This window comes from Acomys russatus, chromosome 7, assembly GCF_903995435.1.
Source record: "Acomys russatus chromosome 7, mAcoRus1.1, whole genome shotgun sequence".
In the NCBI taxonomy this organism is placed as follows: Eukaryota; Metazoa; Chordata; class Mammalia; order Rodentia; family Muridae; genus Acomys; species Acomys russatus.
The window spans coordinates 5,862,272-5,882,572 of NC_067143.1; the positions used below are offsets into that span (position 1 = coordinate 5,862,272).

The window sequence follows — 20,301 nt, forward strand, 5'->3', positions numbered from 1 at the left end:
TTACCTCCTTGGACTGGATGCCCACCCTCTTGGATGGAGTTTGGGGCAGAGTGGATGACACAAGAGCCTGCAGAAGGACAGACTCCTGTGACTTAGGTTGCGCTTTGGGCTGACTCTGAGGTAGGATGAGAAATGTGAATCTATGGAAAGGAGCAGGGTGCGACAATGGTTAAGAATGCCAGTGTTGCCATTTCCTGGTGTATGTGTGGCCTGGGATAGATGATTTCACTTACCTGGGCCTCAGTTTGCTAATCTGTATAGTGGGTACAATACTCAGTCAGGAAAGAAAAATTGAACAATGAAAATAACGACTGGGTGGGTGGGTGCTAAGTAAAACAGGATTACCCTGAAAGGCCTCTTGGAGGAGGTGGTGGTACTTGACCTGAGAGGAGTCATTTGGACGCTAGGGAGAAAAGAAAATGGCGCAGGTTCTGAGAGCATGCTCCTGTTGTTTGCCGAGCCGACAGAAGGGCATGTGTAGTTAGAGCAGAGGGAGCCTAGGGTGTGGTGAGCAGAGACAGCAGAGGATTCAGTTGGAAATTGACAGAGGAATCTGGATTTTACTGTAAGTGCTGTGGGAGGGCATTAGAATTCTCGCATCACTGTAGTCCCAGGGTTGTGATGTGAATGGTCATTGTTTATTCTCAGGACACCCGAGTTAAGGGGTGTGGGTGATGACAGCATATCTGCATCCCTTGGCACGGGACCAAGTCCTGGTTCCGATGAAGTAAAAGGCTGGGAATCTGAAAGATAGAATATGTGGGCATCTGATCCGGCCCGAGCTAGGTGTGGTGACCTAGGCCTTGAGGGGTGAGAGCTAGCTAGAGACAGAGAGCTGGGTATTGTAAGACTGAGACCTCCAGAGACATCTCTAGTCTAGACCCGGAGTCCCCAGAGAGAAACGGAGTCCCATGTCGATGCAATACACACAGGAATTTTATTGAGTCGATTCACATCGAGGTCTGACAAGCTCTTTCAAGCTGCCAACCCCCCGAAAGCAGGCGCAAGTGCTTTTTATACCTTTTTGTAAAAGCAGAATTTAGCAGGGGTAAGTGCATTCCAGGGGTAGGGGTAGTGGAATATTTTTAGATACAGCTGGACCCTCAGCATAGGCTGGCTGGCCTTGAGTCAAGCTGGACCCTCAGCAGACTGGCTGGCCCTGAGTCAAGCTGGACCCTCAGCACAGGCTGGCTGGCCTTGAGTCAAGCTGGACCCTACAAGGGGGCCAAACAGCTACAGAACACACATAGTGATTTGATATTGATACCTTGGTTCAATGTCAATATTGCTTCCTGGTCCCTCCAGTACCATATTACACTCTGGCGTGATCAGTTACCAACGCTTTTTTTCTCCATCTGGAAAGGAGGGATGGTGCAGGGTCTAGGTGCACAGGTCTAGGGCAGTGCATGGCCGTTTTGTGCAATTTACAGCAGGAACTGTGGCCCCAAGTGGAGACAAAGGACCTCTAGTTCAGAGCCTCTAGTAATTGAAGGAAGAGCAAAGACTTGGGTCCACTGAGTCCCAAAGCTAAGTTTGGAATCCTAAATGAGAGTGGCTGGAGGCGGGGCGACAGAGACTTGGTTTGGGAGGGCGTGTCTAATTCTGATCCTCGGGGAAGAAGAGAGTGGGGTCACCGTGGACAAAATTGGGGGTTTAGGATGGAGTCTTGTGCTTCTCTGGGATTGCAGGGCCAGGAGGTTGCAACCCAGGCCTGGGAGGAGTGTTGGAACCAGGAGTAAGGAAGATGCTAACGGGGTGAGGATGCCCTGTCGTCGGGAACAGCTTTAACACTTAAGAGTTGAAACAGCTGGGTTGAAATACTTGGGGTGCCTCCGGGAGAGGTTTAGGGAATGGCAACACAGAAGTGGAAGTATCTGGAGACCAAGGATGGTAGCGGGACCTCCCCTGCCCAGGCCTCGGAGGAGCTCAGTAGAGCAGCCACTTCCTCCCACAGGAAACCGCAGGCGTCGGGCACACCCAGCCTGCAGGCAGCGGCGTCCTCAGTCCGCTCACAAGAGGACCACGTGGGGTGAAGAGCTTGGCCGGCTGGGGCCGCTGGAGGCTCCGCCCACTCTCACTTCCGGCTCTGCTCTACGCCTGGCCAACGGTTGGCCGCGCATGCGTAGTGAGCCCGTGTAGGACCTGAGATAGTAGTGAGCTTTCCTCCAAACCATGAATTCCCCAAGGAACCAGCCCCCGCCCAGCCCCGAAGTCTACTCTTCTAAACGGTTCCCTTCAGGCGCCTTCAGCTTCCGCTTCCCAGGATACACGCTGCCCATAGTGCCGAGCGCTACGCATCCACCCTCGCCAACTCAGCTGGGGGTCCCGCCAAGGTGTCCAAGTCAGCCCCAGCGCCCCAGTGCGCCCGCCCCCAAGCCCCAAGCCCCGCCTTTTACAGTACCTAAGCGCCCCCTCCCTTCTAGTAATTACTAAAAGCCTCTGGCAGCTCCCTCCTAGTTCCCGCCCTTTACAGGACACTTGACTCCTCCCCTCTGCCTGCAGTCCCGCCCCTTACAGCATCCAAACCCCTCCTCCTTGCTGTCAACCATCTTCGGCTCCTCTTAGATCTGCAGTTTTGCAGTTCCTCCCCTCCCATTTTACAATACTGCCCTGGATCCCTGCCTGGCTCTTCCCGCTCCGCGCTCTCTCCTAGGCTCAGCTCCCTATAGACTCCTAGTTCCTTCTAGGGCAGTGCTTCTCAACCTTCCTTATGCTGCGACCCCTTTAATACAGTTCCTCATGTTGTGGTGAGCACCCCCCCCACCATAAAATTATTATCCTTGTTACTTCAAAAATAACTGTAACTTTGTGTTCTCCGATGGTCTTCGATGACGGTCGACCTCCCCTCCCCCAACGGTGTCGCGACCCACAGTTGAGAAACGCTGTTCTCTAGGGTCTTCTCTGCCCCCCACCCCGCAACACTCGAGTTCACCGAGTCTTCTACTGGTTTCTCCTGCTCTCCTCCTCAGCCCGCCCCTTGCCGCTGTCCTCGGGTCTCATTGGCCCCTTATCTCCCCAGTAACCAGACCACAACGGTGAGTGTGGAGCTGCAAGGACAGGTCAGGCGCATAAGCAGGTAGAGCCGAGACCTCGTCCCAACTCCGAGCCGGCCGGGCTCAGAGGTGCTGAGAGGAGACCCAGGGACCGAGTCAGAGTCAAGCCGCAGGATCCAGACTGTGTGTGTTTGGGGTGAGCGACGTCCCGGTGTAGCCCCAGAAGAGCTGAGGCTCAGAGAGGTTGCTTGCTGTTGCTCGCCCTGTGCGCTGGCTTGCGCGCTCTGAGGCTGCTGTCCCCTGCAGGAGCGCCGCCTCTGTGGCCAGGATGCGTTTGGGTCTGTCGACCAGGAGCGCCCGCTCCGAAGAAGGAAGCGATGTCTTCCTGGAGGGACCGGGTAATTCGTGATTCCCCCACCTCTCCTCTGAAATTCCTTTTCTGTCCTCAGCTTTTCCAAGTTCAGAGCCTGGCCTGGGGAAGCTTCCCCGGAGCGCCCTCTCCTGGGGGCAGATTTGAGCCAGAATAGAAGGAGCGCTCCAGGCGAGTGGTGGCGCCAGGCCTGGCAGTGGGGTAGCTGGAAGCCCTCGGACTTGGGAAGAAGTTTTTGAGTGGCGCCCAGGACACCCAGAAAATTCCCAGAAGAGGACTTGTGAGACGGTTCAGGGAGGGAGTATATAAAATGTAATTTGAAACAGAAAAAGAAACAGGACCCGCGTGTTGATGCACACCTTTCATCCCAGAGCTGGGGAGGCAGAGGCAATTTGAGTTTCAGGACAACCATAGTAAAACCTTGTGGGGGGGGGGGATTAAAACAAAACAAAACAACAACAACAACAAACTTGGACGTGAGAGCCACAAATGCAGCTTATGGCTAGGGTAGGAAGTGGACACTGGTTTTGGTCAGTTCTCAGTTGGGGCTGGGGTGGGGTGGGGGGAGCTGATGGGGAGATGGAAGGCATGGACAGGGCAAGGTTCCTTGGGGCTTCGGATGCCGGATGCCGGGCTGAGGCGTCAAAGAAGAGGGAAGGGTTCCTTTTGCGTGTAGGAAGCCCTTGGGGACTTTGTAGGGAGTGATCAGGAGACTGGATAAAGATCCTGTGGGAAGGGATGGAGCGTGAGCCCCGAGGACAAAGGAGAGAGGGAAAGGGCGGGAGGAAGCAGAGGCCATTGCAGTCCCTGGAGGGTTAGGAGGGTGCCACTTTCTCTAGCTCCAGGTGCTAGAGACCAGGAGGCCTCTCGGAAATATCCTCAAGCCAGAATGTCTTGGGACCGGAATGGGTCAGTTTGGCTACTAGGAGACACAGGGACTGAGATGAGGTCCCCAAGGATGCCAGGGCTGGGGCTGCGGGTCCAGTTGCAGTTTGAGAGACCCTAAAGGGACCCTCTGGGGGTGGCCTGACAGGCCTGATCCCTTTGAGTCCTCTGCCTGGTCTTGCCCACAGGGGATTGGGAGCTCCACCGTCTGCAACGACAATGCAAGGTGATGGAGGGGGAACGGCGGGCGTACAGCAAGGAGGTTCATCAGCGCATCAAAAAGCAACTGTGAGCTGAGGGAGAGGAACGAAGTGGGACTTCCGAGCCTTGGGAGACGGGAACAGGGGAAGGGAGGTGCAGGGTGGGGGAGGAGCAGGGACAGGGGAGTAGTGATAAAAAGGGGCCGAATGGGAGGCAGGGACAGGAGGAGGTGCAGGGGAAGGGAAAAGGGACGGGGGCGGAGCAAGGGGAAGTTTCAGAGGAGGGGAGAAGCGCGGGGTCGGGGGAGAGTCAGGGCTCAGTGACGGGGGTGGGGTGGGGGGGGGGCCAGGGGGAGCTGACTGTTGAATGCTGCCTGCTTGCTGCTGTGACCCCTCTGCTCTTCCCTGACCGACCGGCAGCGAGGAGATTCGGCAGCTGGAGGAGTTTCGAGACAAGCTCCAGATGCAGATCGGCGTGGCGCAGAGCCAGGTCAAGCGACTAGGAGACGCCAAGCGTTTGGAGGACATGGATCGGCTACTCAAGTGCAGAGCCCAGGTGCAGGGCGAGGTGGAGGCGCTGCAAGAGCAGACGCGGGCCCTGGACAAGCAGGTGGGTTCTCCCACCTGGAACCTGCACCGAGAGCTAGGGATGGTGTGTACTCCTGTAAAGCCAGCACTCAGGAAACTGAGGCAGGAAGGTTGTTTCACATTCAAGGCCAGTCTGGGCTGCAGGCAAATCCCTCCCACCCCCACCCCCTGCAATGTGCCACACAAAATAAAATATCCCCCAAACTCGAGCTACATTTTGGCTGGATTATGAATACTTTTAACCATTGGAAAAGAATGCTTTTTGTTTTTGTTTTTTTTGAAACAAGGTCTTATTGTGTTGTCTTGTAACTCACTATGTAGACCAGGCTAGCCTTGAACTCACAGCTATCTGCCTGACTGTTTTCTGGGTGTTGGGTTTAAAGGTATGGGCTACTCTGCTGGGTCCTGGAAAGCATATTTTGAACTAGTGGGTCCTAAACTTTCTTTGTCTTGGAGCTCTTAATTTCTTTCTTTCTTTCCTTCTTTCTTCTTCTTCTTCTTCTTCTTCTTCTTCTTCTTCTTCCTTCTTCTTCTTCTTCTTCTTCTTTCAGTTTGTTTGTTTTTCTGAGACAGGGTTTCTCTGTGTATAGCCTTAGCTGTTCTGGAACTTACTCTGTAGACCAGGCTGGCCTCGAATTCACAGAGATCCGCTTGCCTCTGCTTTCCAGGTGCTGGAATTAAATAAAGGTTGTGCTACCACTGCCTGCCTGTTGTGACAGAAAGTCTAATTGAAGTGGTCATGGATTCACTTGAAGTTTTAAAAATAGTGAAGCCATTTCCCCCTGTACATTTTGCTCACTTTCCCCCAATTTTGATTTTGATTTGATTTGATTTGATTTGGAAACTGGCGCAGGAGAATGTCACCTCACTGAAAGGCCAATACTACTACGTTGTGGTAAACCCTCAAGCCACCAAGGGCACCTGGTGGGCCATGTGGGTATGACCTATGCCCATGTGCCTCACACATGTCACATGCCAATGGGTGAGTCTGGAGTTGGCATCTTGACGCATGTGTGGTTTTGCCAAAGCTGCTGGAAAGGTCTCCTCACAGAGTGGTACACTTGAGCTGATTCTCAGCTCCCGAGATCACTGTCCAAGAACAAGGCACAGGTGCTCAGAAGGAGCTAGTCTCCTGCCTCTTCAGAGTCTGGTGTTTTTGCTGGCCATTTGAGTTTGCTGTTTGGTTTTGGGGACAGGGTCTCACTGTGTAGCTCTGGCTGTCCTGGAGCTCACTTTGTTCCTAATCCGTCTCTAGGTCACATTCTGAAGTACTGGGGCTCAGGGTATTTGACAGGAGTTTCTGGGGACACTATCTAGCCTATATCAGAACAGACTGGGGCCATAATGTCCAGTGGTCCACTCAGTCTACTCTGTGGAGTAACTCCAGACACAGCAAGACTGCAGAAACAAGGTCATGTGGGAAGCTGGCTGGGGAGGGGTTAGCGGGGTCACTCTAGGTAACCTCCCAGCATCCTCCTCTTTCTGGGGACCATGATAGCAGCTCTTCCATCTTATGCATGTCTTCAAAAACACCAGGAGAGGGGAAGCAGGTGGATCTCTGATCTCAAGGCCAAGCCTAGTTTTCATAGCGAGTTCCAGAACAGCCAGGGCTGGACAATGAGACCCCATCTCGAGAAGCAAAGTCCAAACTCAGCAAACTAACTAACTAACTAATTAACTAACTAACAAAAGGACTACCAGGAAAGGGGTAGAGCTGGCTCATCCTGGGCCACAGGCCCTGTGGTTACCCAGTGGTTACAGGGGACATTTGGCTGAGTTGGGTGCTACGGAATGGATGTGGGGGGCTGCAGGGACAGCAGATGTCCTTAATACATCTCTGCCAGGCATATGATGGGTGCTGCATTCCCCCCAGATCCAGGAGTGGGAGAACCATATGCTCACCCGGGGTAAGGAATGCTCGGCTCCCGGTGTCATCCTGGACCAGAAGGTGAAGATCCAGAGACGGATCAAGATCCTCGAAGACCAGCTGGACAGGGTGTGTGGCCTCGGGCTTGGATGGAGGGGTGCGGGGAGGACAGGCACTGTGGGCTTGAGGGTCCCCCTAGAAGGAGAAGGAAGGATCCCCGGGGTAGGTAGGTTTCAGGTTTCCCTGGAGGTAACAGGGTGGTTCCCCACCTCTGACAGGTAACAGTGCTCTAACGCCCTGTGCCCGCCCCCCCCCCCCAGGTCACCTGTCACTTCGACATCCAGCTGGTGAGGAACGCAGCCCTGCGGGAGGAGCTAGACGTGCTGCGCATCGAGAGGAGCCGCTACCTGAACATGGACCACAAGCTGAAGAAGGTGAGGGGGAGGAGGAAGGGCACATCCCCCTTTACCTCACCCCCACGCATGGACAGCAGCTGCACTTTGGATTCTGACATCCGGGGCAACCCATAGGCCCCCAAGCCATTCACACCCCTCACGAGATCCTCCGAGCACCTCCAAAGCCCTTTGAAGAGCTAGCCTCCCCTCCCCCTTTCCTTCCCTCCATCCCCCTTTTATAAAACTTTTATGTCAAAATGATTTTAAATTTACATAAAAGATGTGAAAACACACAGAAAACTGAACACATTCTTCACTAGGATATACGTACATGTGTGTGTGTGTATGTATGTATGTATGTATAGGTTCCTTGAGAGCCTTACTATATAGCCCAGTCTGGACTTGCTCTTAGCAATCCTCCTGCCTCAGCCTCCCTAGTGCTGGGATTACAGGATGTGAGCCATCGTACCTGTTCCTTAGTCCCCGCCCCCACGCACTCACGCACTCCATGACCTTGCTGGTGTGGGGTTGTGTCTGGGCCAGCTGTGTTTTATGGAGGAGGTCCCCCGAGCCGACCATCTGCTCTGCTTGGTGCTCTGTTGGAGGCGGGGCACTCTAAAGAAGCTAGGCTTGAGATTTGGTGTTCAAGTGTCACAGCCCAGAAGGAGGTCCTCTGAGCAGAGTCTCCTTGAGTGGCAAGCACTGTGCTGGAGCTCCACACTGATGGCCTCAGTGCCTGGATAACTTCCACTGCCCTGGCCAGTGTCCCATTCTTGCTAGGGTCAGCATAGCGACTTCGAGGTGCATGTCTGCAGTCACCAGACTGGCACGGACTCCTGTCATCTGGGTGCATCTTCACTATTCTCCCCGACCTCCACCCTAGCCCCTCCCCCTTCCTGTGTGCTCTTTCCTGTTCTCGCCTCTCCTCTCCTTTTCTTTTGTTATTTCTTCAACAAGTTCCCATTTTCTTTCTCTAAAAAAACATTTTGTGGGGCTAGAGAGATGGTTTAGCGGTTAAGAGCACTTACTGGTCTTCCAGAGGTTTTAAGTTCAATTCCCAGCAACCACATGGTGCCTCACAACCATCTATAATGTGATTTGATGCCCTCTTCTGGCCTGCGGGTGTACATGCAGGCAGAGCATAATTATAAAAAAAATCTTTAAAAAATTTTTGTGCTGGGCGAGGTGGCACATGCCTGTAGCCCCGTACTTCCCAGGATGGCTACCCAGGGACCAAGCTCCCTCCCCAAGACCCTTGGTGGATATACCACACCTAATCCCGGTGTAGTAATGACATCTAAGCAGGTTTCCAGACCGAGGGGCAAGTTGGGGCTGCCGCTTTGTTCCTGGGTGAGCAGTTCCCAAGTGAGCTTGCGATACGTGTCCCACCGGTCCTCCTGATTTTTCTCTCATTTGGGACCTCATTAAGATTCCTTTCCTGGGGCTGGAGAGATGGCTCAGTGGTTAAGAGCACCGCCTGCCCTTCCAAAGGTCCTGAGTTCAATTCCCAGCAACCACATGGTGGGTCACAGCCATCTGTAATGTCACCTGATGCCCTCTTCTGGCCTACAAGCAGACAACATTGTATACTTAATAAATAAATCTTTAAAAAAAAGACCCCTTTCCTGATTGCAAAGTCAGTCTGGTGGTCTACATAGGTTGAGGACAACTGGAGATACACAGTGGAACCCATTTCCAAAACATAACCACTACCACCCTCAACAAAAAACAGAAACAAACACACACAAAAAACACAACCCGGGTTTGATCAGAGGCTCACAGGAGGCTCTGCAGTGGTAGGCGTGGGACTGCCCCTTCTTGGGAAGGCTGGAGGAAGCCAGCTCTCTGTATCCCTGTAGGAGATCCACCTGCTCCGGGAGACGGTTGGAGCGCTCAGCACGTCCTCTACTTTTGCTTACACAGCCAGGTAAGCACCGCCCCCCGGGGGCGGGGCACTTGGGTAGCAGAGGCAGCAGAGGTTGGGGCCAGGGAGGCCGGAGACTCACAAAGACCAGCACGACCCAAAAGGTATCCCCAACTCTTCTGCCAGACCGGGCGCCTTGGGTGCCTGTAAATGGGGAGCTCCCATCTGTGACAGCACCAGCACTTGCGGCTGGGAACCCACGAGGCATCAGGCTGTGGAGAACAGCTGGGTTTCTCAGGAGCGGTGGGAGCAGCCAGCCAGCCTTCGGGCACAGATGTGCTGGGTTGGATTGCTAATGTAGAAGCTGCTCAGGCGCCGCTGGCTTTCCTTTCTGCCTGGCTCTTGGCCCTTCTGCATCTTATCTCCGCTCTGCCCGGTTCTTGCTGCACACCTGTTCTCTTCTTTGTTCAGTGCCTGCTTCCTCTCTCAGGACCTTTGACCCTGGAGCATCCCCACGTCCCGACCTAAGGCCTTCCTCTCTCCCTCTCCCTCTTCTTAGTTTTCTAATGCTTATAATGGTCACCATTTGAAAGTTAACCGCCATGGCGCCAGATGTGGTGGCACCTGCTTGCCATTCCAACACTCAGGAGGGGGAGGTAGGACTTCAGTGCCAGCCTTCGCTACAAATCAAGTGCCAGCATGAGGCCAGTATGACGCCAGCTCCGGTTGCACAAGACCCCATACCAAGCACCAACAGAAGTGTAGAGCCCAGGAGCCTTCACCATGTTGTGCAGCCATTGCTCTATCCAGACCTTGGAGCAGAAGCGCTCTCCTTTTCCAAGGCCCCAGCAGACTGCACACTTCCTCTTTGTCTCTGGTGTCCGGAACACTCCACATAGGTGGCGTGAGAAGCTTGCGCCCATCCTTGCCCAGAGCATGTACGTTAGCTATCTATCCTTTTTGCTGACTGGCAGTTTCTTTCTCTTTTTGATTTTTTTTACACATTTATTTATTGTGTCTGTGCATGTGCATGCATACATGCGTGCAGGCTCACAGGTGGACGTGGAGGTCAGGACACTCTGCAGATGTCAGAATTCGCCTTCCACACTGTGGGATCTAAATTCAGGCTGTCAGGCTGGGTGACAAGCGCCTTTCCCTGCTGAGCCATCTCCCTGGCTAAGATTCTGTGATTTCCTTACCTTTGGCATCCTCCACCCCTCACCCTTGCCACCCAGATCTATTTCTCCACACCTGGCTGGCTTCTGCCCTCTGGCCTCCAGTCTAGGTGTCCTCCTGTCCTTGGTGTCTTGTTCGCATCTTGCTCTCTCAGTGCTAACACAGAGGAAGGAAAACTGATTGGCTAGGTGACTGTGATGATGTGGGGACTAGGTAACTGTGATGATGTGGGGACTAGGTAACTGTGATGATGTGGGGACTAGGTAACTGTGGTAACTGTGATGATGTGGGGACCAGGTAACTGTGATGATGTGGGGACTAGGTAACTGTGGTAACTGTGATGATGTGGGGACTAGGTAACTGTGGTAACTGTGATGATGTGGGGACTAGGTAACTGTGATGATGTGGGGACTAGGTAACACTGATGATGTCACAGCCAGTTCATCTAGCCACCTGCAGTGGACAGTCAGCTGAGGTGTGGGGACAGGCTGACTTCTGTTCTGGGAAGGTGTAGTTTGACCAACCAAGAGGTTCTTGGCGCTGGGGCTTGCTATCGTTAGGGGGTGCTAAGTGTGGGGAAGAACGGCCCAAACTAGCCCCCAGGGGTGATCTAGGAGGAGCCCCCTCCCCCCAAGGCTGGAAGAGGTGAGGTCAGAACTAGAATGGCCCAGGGCAGGGGTCCTTTGCCACTGATGACATGGAAGCTTCAGGCCCATGTTTACAGCCAAGCAGGGCAGGGGCATCAACAAGACTAGTCTTGCCTTAATGGGGTGTGCTGGAGTGTAAAAAAGACTTGACTGGCCCAGCCGTATCCATTTCTAGCGACAGACCATTCAAATTTCAGTGTCACCCAGGCTGTTTTTTCTGAGTCTGGGAATAATCTTCTGACCACATCCTTTAGCCCTCTGAGTAACAGGTCTCACCATTCCTCGCTTTTGTGTCCCCTGTGCATCCACCACGTTTATCATATCTAGCCCTATCTCGACCCAGCTCTTCCAGCCTAGAACTTTCTCTGCCTTTTGAGAGCATCCTCGTAAAGCAAGCTGGCACTGCCCTTCCCCAGGGCCCAGGCTGACCCCAGCCTCACTCTTCTGTTTTGACTGACATGGCCCTCCTCCCCCAGGGAAGAGGCCAAGACCAAGATGGGCTTGCTGCGGGAGCGCGCAGAGAAGGAGCTGGCTCAGAATGAGACGGAGGCGCAGATCTTGCTGAGACAGATATCGCATCTGGAGCAGCTGCACCGATTCCTCAAGCTCAAGAACCACGACCGGCAGCCGGATCCTGACATGGTGCAGAAGCAGGAGCAGCGAGGTGAGGCCGGTGCTTGCACCTAACCCAGGGCCATGTCTCTCCTGGCCCTCAGGGTGGGCTGGGGAAGCCCCTTTGGGAGAAGGTGGGGCAAAGGAGAAGGTGGAGCCGGTGAGTGGGCGGAGCCGGTGAGTGGGCGGAGCCCGTTGGGAAAGGCGGGCTTGTCCAGGACCTTGGAGTCCTCAGTTTCACTGGGTTGCCCACAGCGCTGGAGGTGGCAGAAGGCCTCCGAAAGACCTCCCAAGAGAAGCTAGTACTGCGTTATGAGGACGCTCTGAACAAATTGGCCCAACTGACCGGCGAGAGCGACCCTGACCTGTTGGTGGAGAAATACCTGGAGTGTGAGTGGGCAGGGTGGACCAGGCGGAGGGCGCTGCCCGGCACTACCTGCACCTTGCCTTGCCCCGCCCCGGGTGCTTTACTCTGTTGGCAGTTTCCTTTCTCTTGCTTGGTGCCCCTCCTCAGTGTTTCTCCCTCAGGGGTCCCTACCTTGGGTCTGCATCTCTTGTTTCTTTCCGTACATTTCCTTCTCTCTTGGCCTTCCTCTCTCCTTATCTGTCCTTCAACCCTTTCTGTCAGTTTCCTCCCTCCCCCCTTCCTGTTGCTGATTGCTTCCTGGGGCTTCCCCAAATCTCCTTTCACTGTACCCCATTTCCCTCAGTGTGTTGATGTCCCTCGGGGGGCGATCACTGTCTCTTTTGCTATGACTGAAATTTTTTGCCCCCTCGTGTTTGTTTGTACCTGTTGCTGTTCTCTGTCTGTTTTTCTGCCATCGTTCCTGTCATCTTTCAGCCCTTAGTGACCTTCTGTTTCTAACTCCATCCCTCTGGACCCCCCCTGCCCTCCCCCAGTGGAGGAACGCAACTTTGCTGAGTTTAACTTCATCAATGAACAGAACTCTGAGCTGCATCACCTTCAGGAAGAGATGAAAGAGGTGAGCATGGCCCGTCCCCCCCTCCCTCCCTCCCAGACTCTCGGACCCTGCCCCCCCAGCCTAGGGCAGGCCCAGTTCCAGCCCCTGTTCCTGCAGATGCAGGAAGCCCTAGTCAGCGAGAAGGCCAGTCAGGGTAACCGGAACCTGCAGCAAGAGCAGCAGTGCAGAGCCTTGCAGCAGAATGTGGAGAAGATGTCCTCTGAGTCCAAGCAGCTGGAGCTGCGCTTCCAGGCTCTCCGAGCTCAGCTGGAAAAGCTCAAGATTGGTAAGTGCTCCCTCTCTCAGCTCCAGCCTCTCCCTTCGGCAGGGTGTGGGGAGCCTGTGGGAGCTGGCCACCAGGAGGCGGTCCACGGCCAGGTCTGTGTTGGCTTCTCTATCCATCCAATACCCTTTGTCAGCTCATCTGGGGCGTACCATCCATCCATCTGTCTGTTTGGGTATCCAGGTGTGTGACTGTTGGCCAGGATACTTAATTCATTGATTAATTAATTTATTTTTAATTAATTAATTAATTTATTTGAGATAGGGTCTTTCTATTATGTAGCTCTGGCTGTCCTGGAACTTGCTCTGTAGACCAAGCTGGCCTTGGACTCACAGAAAAATCTACCTGCCTCTACCTCCTGGGTGCTGGGATTAAAGATGTGGACTCCGATGGCTGTTTCTCCTTTTATGCCTTCAAGTACACGTATGTGTGTGGTAGAGATAAATGTGCCTGCTCCCCTAGTGTCTCAGCATCACGTCCTGCTGTATCTGCAGTACTCACTCAGTGTGGCTGCCATGTTGTCAGCGTTCAGTGATATTGTCACCCTATTGTTATCTCCGTGACATTCTGTTTGCTTCATGCATTTTTTTTATATTAAAATTTGGTGTGTATGTATGTATATATGCATGCATGCATGCATTGTGTGTATGTGTGCACATGTGTGCGCCATGGCACAGATATGGTGGTCAGAAAACAGCCTGCAGTAGCTGGTTCTCTTCTTCCCACATATGAGATCTTGGGATCAAAGTCGAGTTGTCAGGCTTTACATCCAGGGCTTTCCCCACTAAGCCACCTTGACAGTACATAATTCATTTATTTACTTAAATAGTTAAACATTTAAAACATTAGATTTATATATTTTATATGAGAATGTTTTGCCTGTATGTATGTATGTTTGTATGTACGGCACATGCATGTTTGGTGCTTCAAGACAGCAGAAAATGGTGTTGGATTCGCTGGAGCTGGAGTTACAGGTGTTTGTGAGCCACCATGTGGGTGCTGGGAATTGAACCTGGGGCGTCTGCAAGAACAACACGCGCTATTTACTATTGCTGCTGGGAATTGAACTCAGGACCTCTGGAAGAGCAGTCAGTACTCCTAACCTCTGAGCCATTTCTCCAGCCCACAACGAGCACTCTTAACTGCGGGGCCATCTCTCCAGCCCACCGTGTTTTAGTACTGAGTACTGAGTACTGAGTAGATTGTTTTTCCTGTTCCGAGGTATGGGGTACTTTTTTGTATGGTTGTGTACTCTCCCACTTTCTTGTGTGAACTGAAATGTACCTTCCACGTGACACGATGAACTCAACTCCCTCTTATGATTACTGGCTCTGTGGTACATTATGTCTTTACCTACTTGAGGGTGCAGAAGTATTTTCCTGTTTTTTACTAGAACTTTGTTTGGCTTAGTTGGGGTTTCCATGCTGTGACAAAACACCGTGACCAAAAGCAAGTTGGGGAGGAAAGGGTTTGCTCATCTTACACCTCCACCTTGCCGTTAGTCTCCAAAGGAAGCCAGGAACTAAAGGGAAGCAACGAAAATGGCAGGAACCTGGAGGCAGGAGCTGAGGCAGAGGCCATGGAGGGGAGCTGCTTACTGGCTTGCTTTCCCTGGCTTGCTCGGTCGGCTTTCTTTCTTTCTTTTTTTTTTTTTTAAGTTAAAAATTTCTTAATTTTTTATTCCTGGTACCACTACCACAATTTACAGGGCAATATTCCTGATGCAATGAAAGAAAAAGAAAGACAAAGCTACAACAGATAAAAGACCTCAGGAATGTACATCTAACTGACACTACATTGCATTAATCAATAGCTGTACTTTTTGCACACTGTGTCAGCCTGCTTTCTTATGCCCAGGGACAGCACCACCCACAGTTGGCTGGCCCTTCCCCCATTGAGAAAATCTCTTAGAGCCGGATCTCATGGAGGCATGTCTTCAACCAAAGCTCCTTCCTCTCTGATGACTCTACCTGTGTCAAGTTGACACCCCAGACCAGCCAAAACAGCTGGCTTCCTATAAGAGAGTCTGGGCCCGTCACAGATGAGGTCACATGTGTGGGGCCATGTGCGGCCGGAATGGTTTTTCCTGTCACCTCCCTATGGGGAACTGCCCATATCTGGCCCTGCCCCTTCTTGTTTTCAGGGATCCTGTGCAAGTTTCAGGAGACTGGCCACATTGCCCTTGGGTCCCAGTGCCACCCACTCCAGACCTAGGCATGCACTTTCCTCCCGAGTCTGTGGAAGTGGGCTGCCTGTCTCGTCTGGAGGATTCACTTGGGTCAGATAGGGTGATGGTGGAGGGTGAAGATGGAGATGAACAAAGAGGCTGTGGCCGGGTGACTGGAGGACCTGCCGTGGCTCAGGCTGTAGTCCTTCCCGCTGACGCATGACAAGTCTGCATGCCGTCTCACTGGAAAGCCTGACGGTTTACTGTTGGCTTTTCATTTCTACACCAATGGGGTGACAGTCCCTTAGTTCTGGCACCATTTTTTTTTAAATTTATTTTTCATTTCTCAATATCTTGGAGTGTGTCACAACTATCCTAGTAGGGCAACGTGGTAACACATTGTAGGATGTTTACTGTTCTGCTGTCTTGATCTTGGTTTTTGACTATTCCATTTCTCGGCATGAGCGTTATCCTTTGGGCTGTCCATCAAATAAATCCAAATACTGCATAGCTTCAAGCCTAGGCAGTTCTTAGTTCCAATCTGGCGACTAGGTGAACTGAGATGTCTCGAAGCTTCTAAGGAGGCAGCAGGAGCAAGAGGCTCACCTGTGTGGGGAGGCGGGATTCAGTTGTACTATTTCTGTCCTTAACAACAGCCTGTGACCCAGGTTCAACACAACTGCTTGCAAGGGGCTTTAGGTGAGTGGCCATACTAGCATGACTTCCGGGATGCATGTGTTCCAGGTGGGATCTGAGCCCTGGCATTATTGGGTTGCTGGAAATGAGGTTTGTTTCTAGCCAGGGTGTGCCACCAAGGCCTCACCTTGTCAGTCAGATCTCCCTTGGCCCTCTCAAACCCTTCAGGCGGATGGTGTGTTACAGTCTGGGCTGCGTAGACCCATTCAGTCTTTAGCACCTTGCCTCCCCTGAGAGGCTGTAGCTACGTGCTGAATGCGGAGAGCACGGGTGCCCCGATGTCCCTCTCTGATCCCAGACATCCAGATTCTCTTCGACAATGCGCAGTGTGACAGCAGTGCCATCAAGGATCTCCTCGGGGTCAAGACCTACATGCGGGACAGGGACTTGAGCCTCTTCCTGAGCACCATCGAGAAGCGGCTGGTGGAGCTCCTCATAGTGCAGGCCTTCCTCGAGCACCAGGTGGGTGGGCCGGGACTTGGGGGTCAGCGCTGACCTTGGCTAGCCTGCACTAACCCCAGGCCTCCACATTCTCAGAACCATACCCCTTTGGCTGAAGTTGCACTTCTGGCATTGGGCCAGAGCCAAGAGGACCCCCCAAAGAAGACTACCCCGCTCCAGCCACCTGACACCATGTGAGGCTTGGGCGGAGCAGGCAAGGGCCTGACTCCATGGAGCGGACAAAAGGGGCAGGATGGAGAGTGTGGATATGGCTTGGGGGTGCAGCCTTCTGGGGGCATAGAGGGTGAAGTGGGAGCAGAGTGGGAACATGGGGTGCTGGTGCTCCAAGGAGAGGGGCAGACATGGGAGAAGCTGGGATCCCTGTATGAGGCAGAGCTGTGAAACCAAACTCTGTACCTTTCTCCCACCTGAGGGAGGACTCCTCAGGTATTGTAGTCAGAGACGATTACCCTATGAGCAAAGAGGAACTGCTGAGCCAAGTCATGAAGTCGGTGAGAGTAGGGCCCCACGGTGGGGTGACGGAGGTGGGTGGGGAGAAGGATTTGTACTGCCTATTGGAACCCTACTGTTTCCCATCCCCAGGTGGCACTCCAGGACCTGGAGGAGACCTCAAAGAAGGTGGACAGCAGCCCGAGCTTGGCTTTCTCCAGCACTCAGATCTCCCTGTCAACCCCTACCCTGGGGATCCCTAGGAAGACCAGCACTGTCCCTGAATCCATCCTGAGCCACAAGAGCCGAGGCCGTGGCACTGGCTCCATAAGCCATGTCACTTTTGGTGACTCTGCCTCCGTTGCAGGCCCCGTGACCTTGGCTTCTGCCAGTGCCAGTGGAGCACTGGCGTCCAGCCGGAGCTCTTTTGGGGTCCGTGGGAGCTTCAAACCCACCAGCTCCAGCAGCTACCTGGGGTCCACTGGCTACCTAGAGACCAGCCGAGGCCGCGATAGCATAGGAGGTGGCATGCAGACTCAGAGCATGGGCTCAGAGTTGAGTAGAGGCCTTACTTCCAGCAGCATCCCGGCATCCAGTCCTCCCCCTGTCTCCAGGCCCAGTTCTTCTACCAGCAAGGAATCGAGGGGCTACAATTAGGGGTGCAGGTCCCATCCTGCCTAAACTTTTGGCAGGTTTTCTAACCTCTGCCTCCCTTCTCCCCAGAAATTCCTCTCCAACCTCCCATAAGCCCAGGCCTCTTAAGTTTTCCGCCGTCCCTTTCCCCATCCCCCATCATTACCTCCTCCACCTTAGCCTTGACTCTGTTGCCTCCCTTCCTCCTTGCTTCCCGTCTCTACCCTCCTCATCTCTCTCGAGCTTCCCTTCATTTGATGTCTCTGTCTCCTAATTGGATTCCCTCCATTGACTAGGCGAACTGTAACAATAAGAAATAAAGGTCCGAGCCCAGTTTTCCCACAGCCTGGTTCCTACAAATGTGTTCAGGCATGGTTTCATCTGTTTCCAGCTCAGAGAAAAATTTGTGAGCACATCCCTGTGTTTGTTCATCCCTGTGTCTGCCCATCCGTCCATCCATCCATCCATCCATCCATCCATCCATCCATCCAGCCATTTATCCATCCAGCAATCCATCTATCCATCCACCCACCCACCCATTCATCCATCCATCCATCCACCTACCAATCCATCCATCCATCAACCCACCCATCCATCCACCCACCTACCCACCCATCCATCCATCCATCCATCCATCTACCCATCCATCCACCCACCTACCCATCCATCCATCCATCCACCTACCAATCCATCCATCCATCAACCCACCCATCCATCCATCTACCCACCCATCTATCCACCCACCTACCCACCCATCCATCCATCCATCCACCTACCCATCCATCCATCAACCCATCCATCCACCCACCCACCCACCCATCCATCCATCCATCCATCCATCCATCCCTCTACCCATCTGCCCATCCATCCATTCATCCATCCATTCATCCATCCATCCATCCATCTTCTGAGTTTTCTTTCCTTGTGTCCCTGCTGAAATCTGTATTAGTCAAGACAGGCTGGGTTATGCTGCAGTAGCAAACATCGCCAGCATCTGGCTCTTATGTAGCCAGAGTTTCTCTTGCTCCCAATATTCTGCTTTTTGGGGGCTTAGTTAAGACCTCTATCCCACACCATGCTTGTGCCTCAGGCTGACAGGCAACCAAGACCTGGAGATGAGATCCTGGGAAAGAAAAGGGTGCCTACACTTGGCGCTTTACATGGACCCAGTGACCCCATCACGCACATCTACTAAGCAGAGAGGCCTTGGCGCAAGGGTGGGGAATGGAGCTGTGGGGCCTTGCAGACATCCTTAACTGGCCCCAAAGTGGGCCACAGAGCTGAGTTTTGGACTGAGGAATATTAGGACACAGTGGATGACTCCTGTCTGTCCATGCCTAAATGTTCTATCAAAATGTAACCCAGACCAATCCAGACAAAATTCATCATTCACCCTCTAGGCCTCCCCTTCCTCCCTCCAAATGGGTCAAAGCAACCTGAACTTCAAGGGAGTTGTGAGAATAAAACACCTTGACACATGTGAAGCACCTGCCTCAGCCTGTCCTGACTGACACAGATGTCAGCAGGGCCGGAAATGGGGAAAACTCGGTAAATGGGTGATGGATGGGTGGGTGGATTGATGGGTGGGTGGGTGGATGGGTGGGTGGAGAGATGGGTGGGTGATGGATGGGTGGGTGGATGGGTGGATGGGTGGGTGGGTGGGTGGGTGGATGGAGAGATGGGTGGGTGATGGATGAGTGGATGGATGTGTGGATGGATGGATGGATGGGTGAATAGGTGGATGGATAGGTGGGTGGATTGATGGGTGGATGGGTGGGTAGAGAGATGGGTGGGTGGTGGATGGATGGATGGATGGATGGAGAGATGGATGGGTGGATGGATGCATGGATGGGTGGATGGATGGATGCAGAGTGGATGCCTGTGACTAAGTGTATATTGTCAGTGTTGTGCACATGGCTGTTAGACTGTTGTTTGTAGAAATGAGAAAAAGTCTGTACATTTTCAGTTCAGATACTCTTTTAAAAGTATTTTCAGAGCCTGGTGGTGGTGGCGTACACCTTTACTCCCAGCACTTGGGAGGCAGAGACGGCACATCTCTGAGTTCGAGGTCAGCCTGGTCTACAGAGCAAGTTCCAGGACAGCCAGGGCTACACAGAGAAACCCTGTCTCGACCTCCCTCCCCACAAAAAGACCATCGTGTAGTGGCTGACATGAGATTAACGGCTGACATGGAGGCATCCAGCTCACTGTGGATTGTATAAGAAAGCAGACTGAGGGGTTGGAGATTTAGCTTAGTGGTAGAGCGCTTGCCTAGCAAGTGCAAGGCCCTGGGTTCGGTCCTAAGCTCTGGGAAGAAAAAAAAAAAAAAAAGAAAGAAAGAAAGCAGACTGAGCAAGGCATAGGGAGCAAGGTGGTGAGCAGCATCCTCCATGGCCTCTGCATCAGCTCCTGCCTCCAGGTTCCTGCCTTCACTTATCTCGGTGATAGAGTGTGGCCTGAGGGTTGTAAGACAAATCAAGCCTTTCCTTCCCAAGTTGCTTTTGGTTAAGGCCCTTGTCAGAGCAATAAAAATCTAAGACAATACAAATTTGATAATCCATTTGAAGAGTAGTTTTACTATAAACTTGCTCAGTAAGAGGCAAAAAGTCAAGTTTTTTTTGGCGGGGGGGGGGGGGGGGGTTGGGGAGCGACCATTTGGATAAATGCTGAAACTGAAACCCTCAGTGCAGAACACAGCAGTTTTGAAACAAGCGATTATAAAAAGCCCAGAGCATGTAGGGGGCTCATCATTTGGTGTCAGTTTACTGCCCACAGGAATGTTCAGTAACCTAAGCAAGGACTTCTCTAACAGGTGCAGAGAGACAAAGCATGGCAGTGCAGACTCAGAGTCTTAGCTGCTGCTTTATTGCTGTGACGGGACATGATGACATCATGACCAGGGCAACTGTTAGGAAAGAAAGCATTTAACTGGGGCTGGTTTAAGGTTTCAGAGGTGAGTCCATTGTCAGTGTGGCGGGAAGCCGGCAGGCATGGTTCTCGGGCAGCAGCTCCGAGTTCTTCATCCTAGTCCAGAGGCAGAGAGAGGGAGGGAAAGAGAGAGAAAGGGAGGGA

General features: G+C 52.9%; 1 protein-coding gene across 1 annotated transcript; it reads left to right on the forward strand.

The window, feature by feature from the left end:
- The first annotated feature begins 2,813 nt into the window (after positions 1–2,813).
- Positions 2,814–17,363, forward strand: Odad1 (outer dynein arm docking complex subunit 1). The gene is made up of 15 exons (XM_051148561.1): positions 2,814–3,189; positions 3,300–3,391; positions 4,437–4,536; positions 4,869–5,058; positions 6,910–7,032; positions 7,224–7,337; positions 9,158–9,225; positions 11,462–11,649; positions 11,853–11,987; positions 12,498–12,580; positions 12,677–12,845; positions 16,004–16,167; positions 16,243–16,340; positions 16,580–16,658; positions 16,750–17,363. The coding sequence occupies exons 2-15, from the start codon at positions 3,322–3,324 to the stop codon at positions 17,251–17,253; spliced, it is 2,085 nt and encodes a 694-aa protein (XP_051004518.1). The 5' UTR covers positions 2,814–3,189; positions 3,300–3,321; the 3' UTR covers positions 17,254–17,363.
- Positions 17,364–20,301: the final 2,938 nt, after the last annotated feature.

Excerpts from the sequence above, each read along its gene's own strand:
- Odad1 (XM_051148561.1), top strand. The coding sequence starts at position 3,322 with ATGCGTTTGGGTCTGTCGACCAGGAGCGCCCGCTCCGAAGAAGGAAGC. Across the intron at positions 12,581-12,676 it reads TTCAGGAAGAGATGAAAGAG|ATGCAGGAAGCCCTAGTCAG; the intron begins GTGAGCATGGCC and ends CTGTTCCTGCAG. Across the intron at positions 12,846-16,003 it reads GCTGGAAAAGCTCAAGATTG|ACATCCAGATTCTCTTCGAC; the intron begins GTAAGTGCTCCC and ends CTCTGATCCCAG.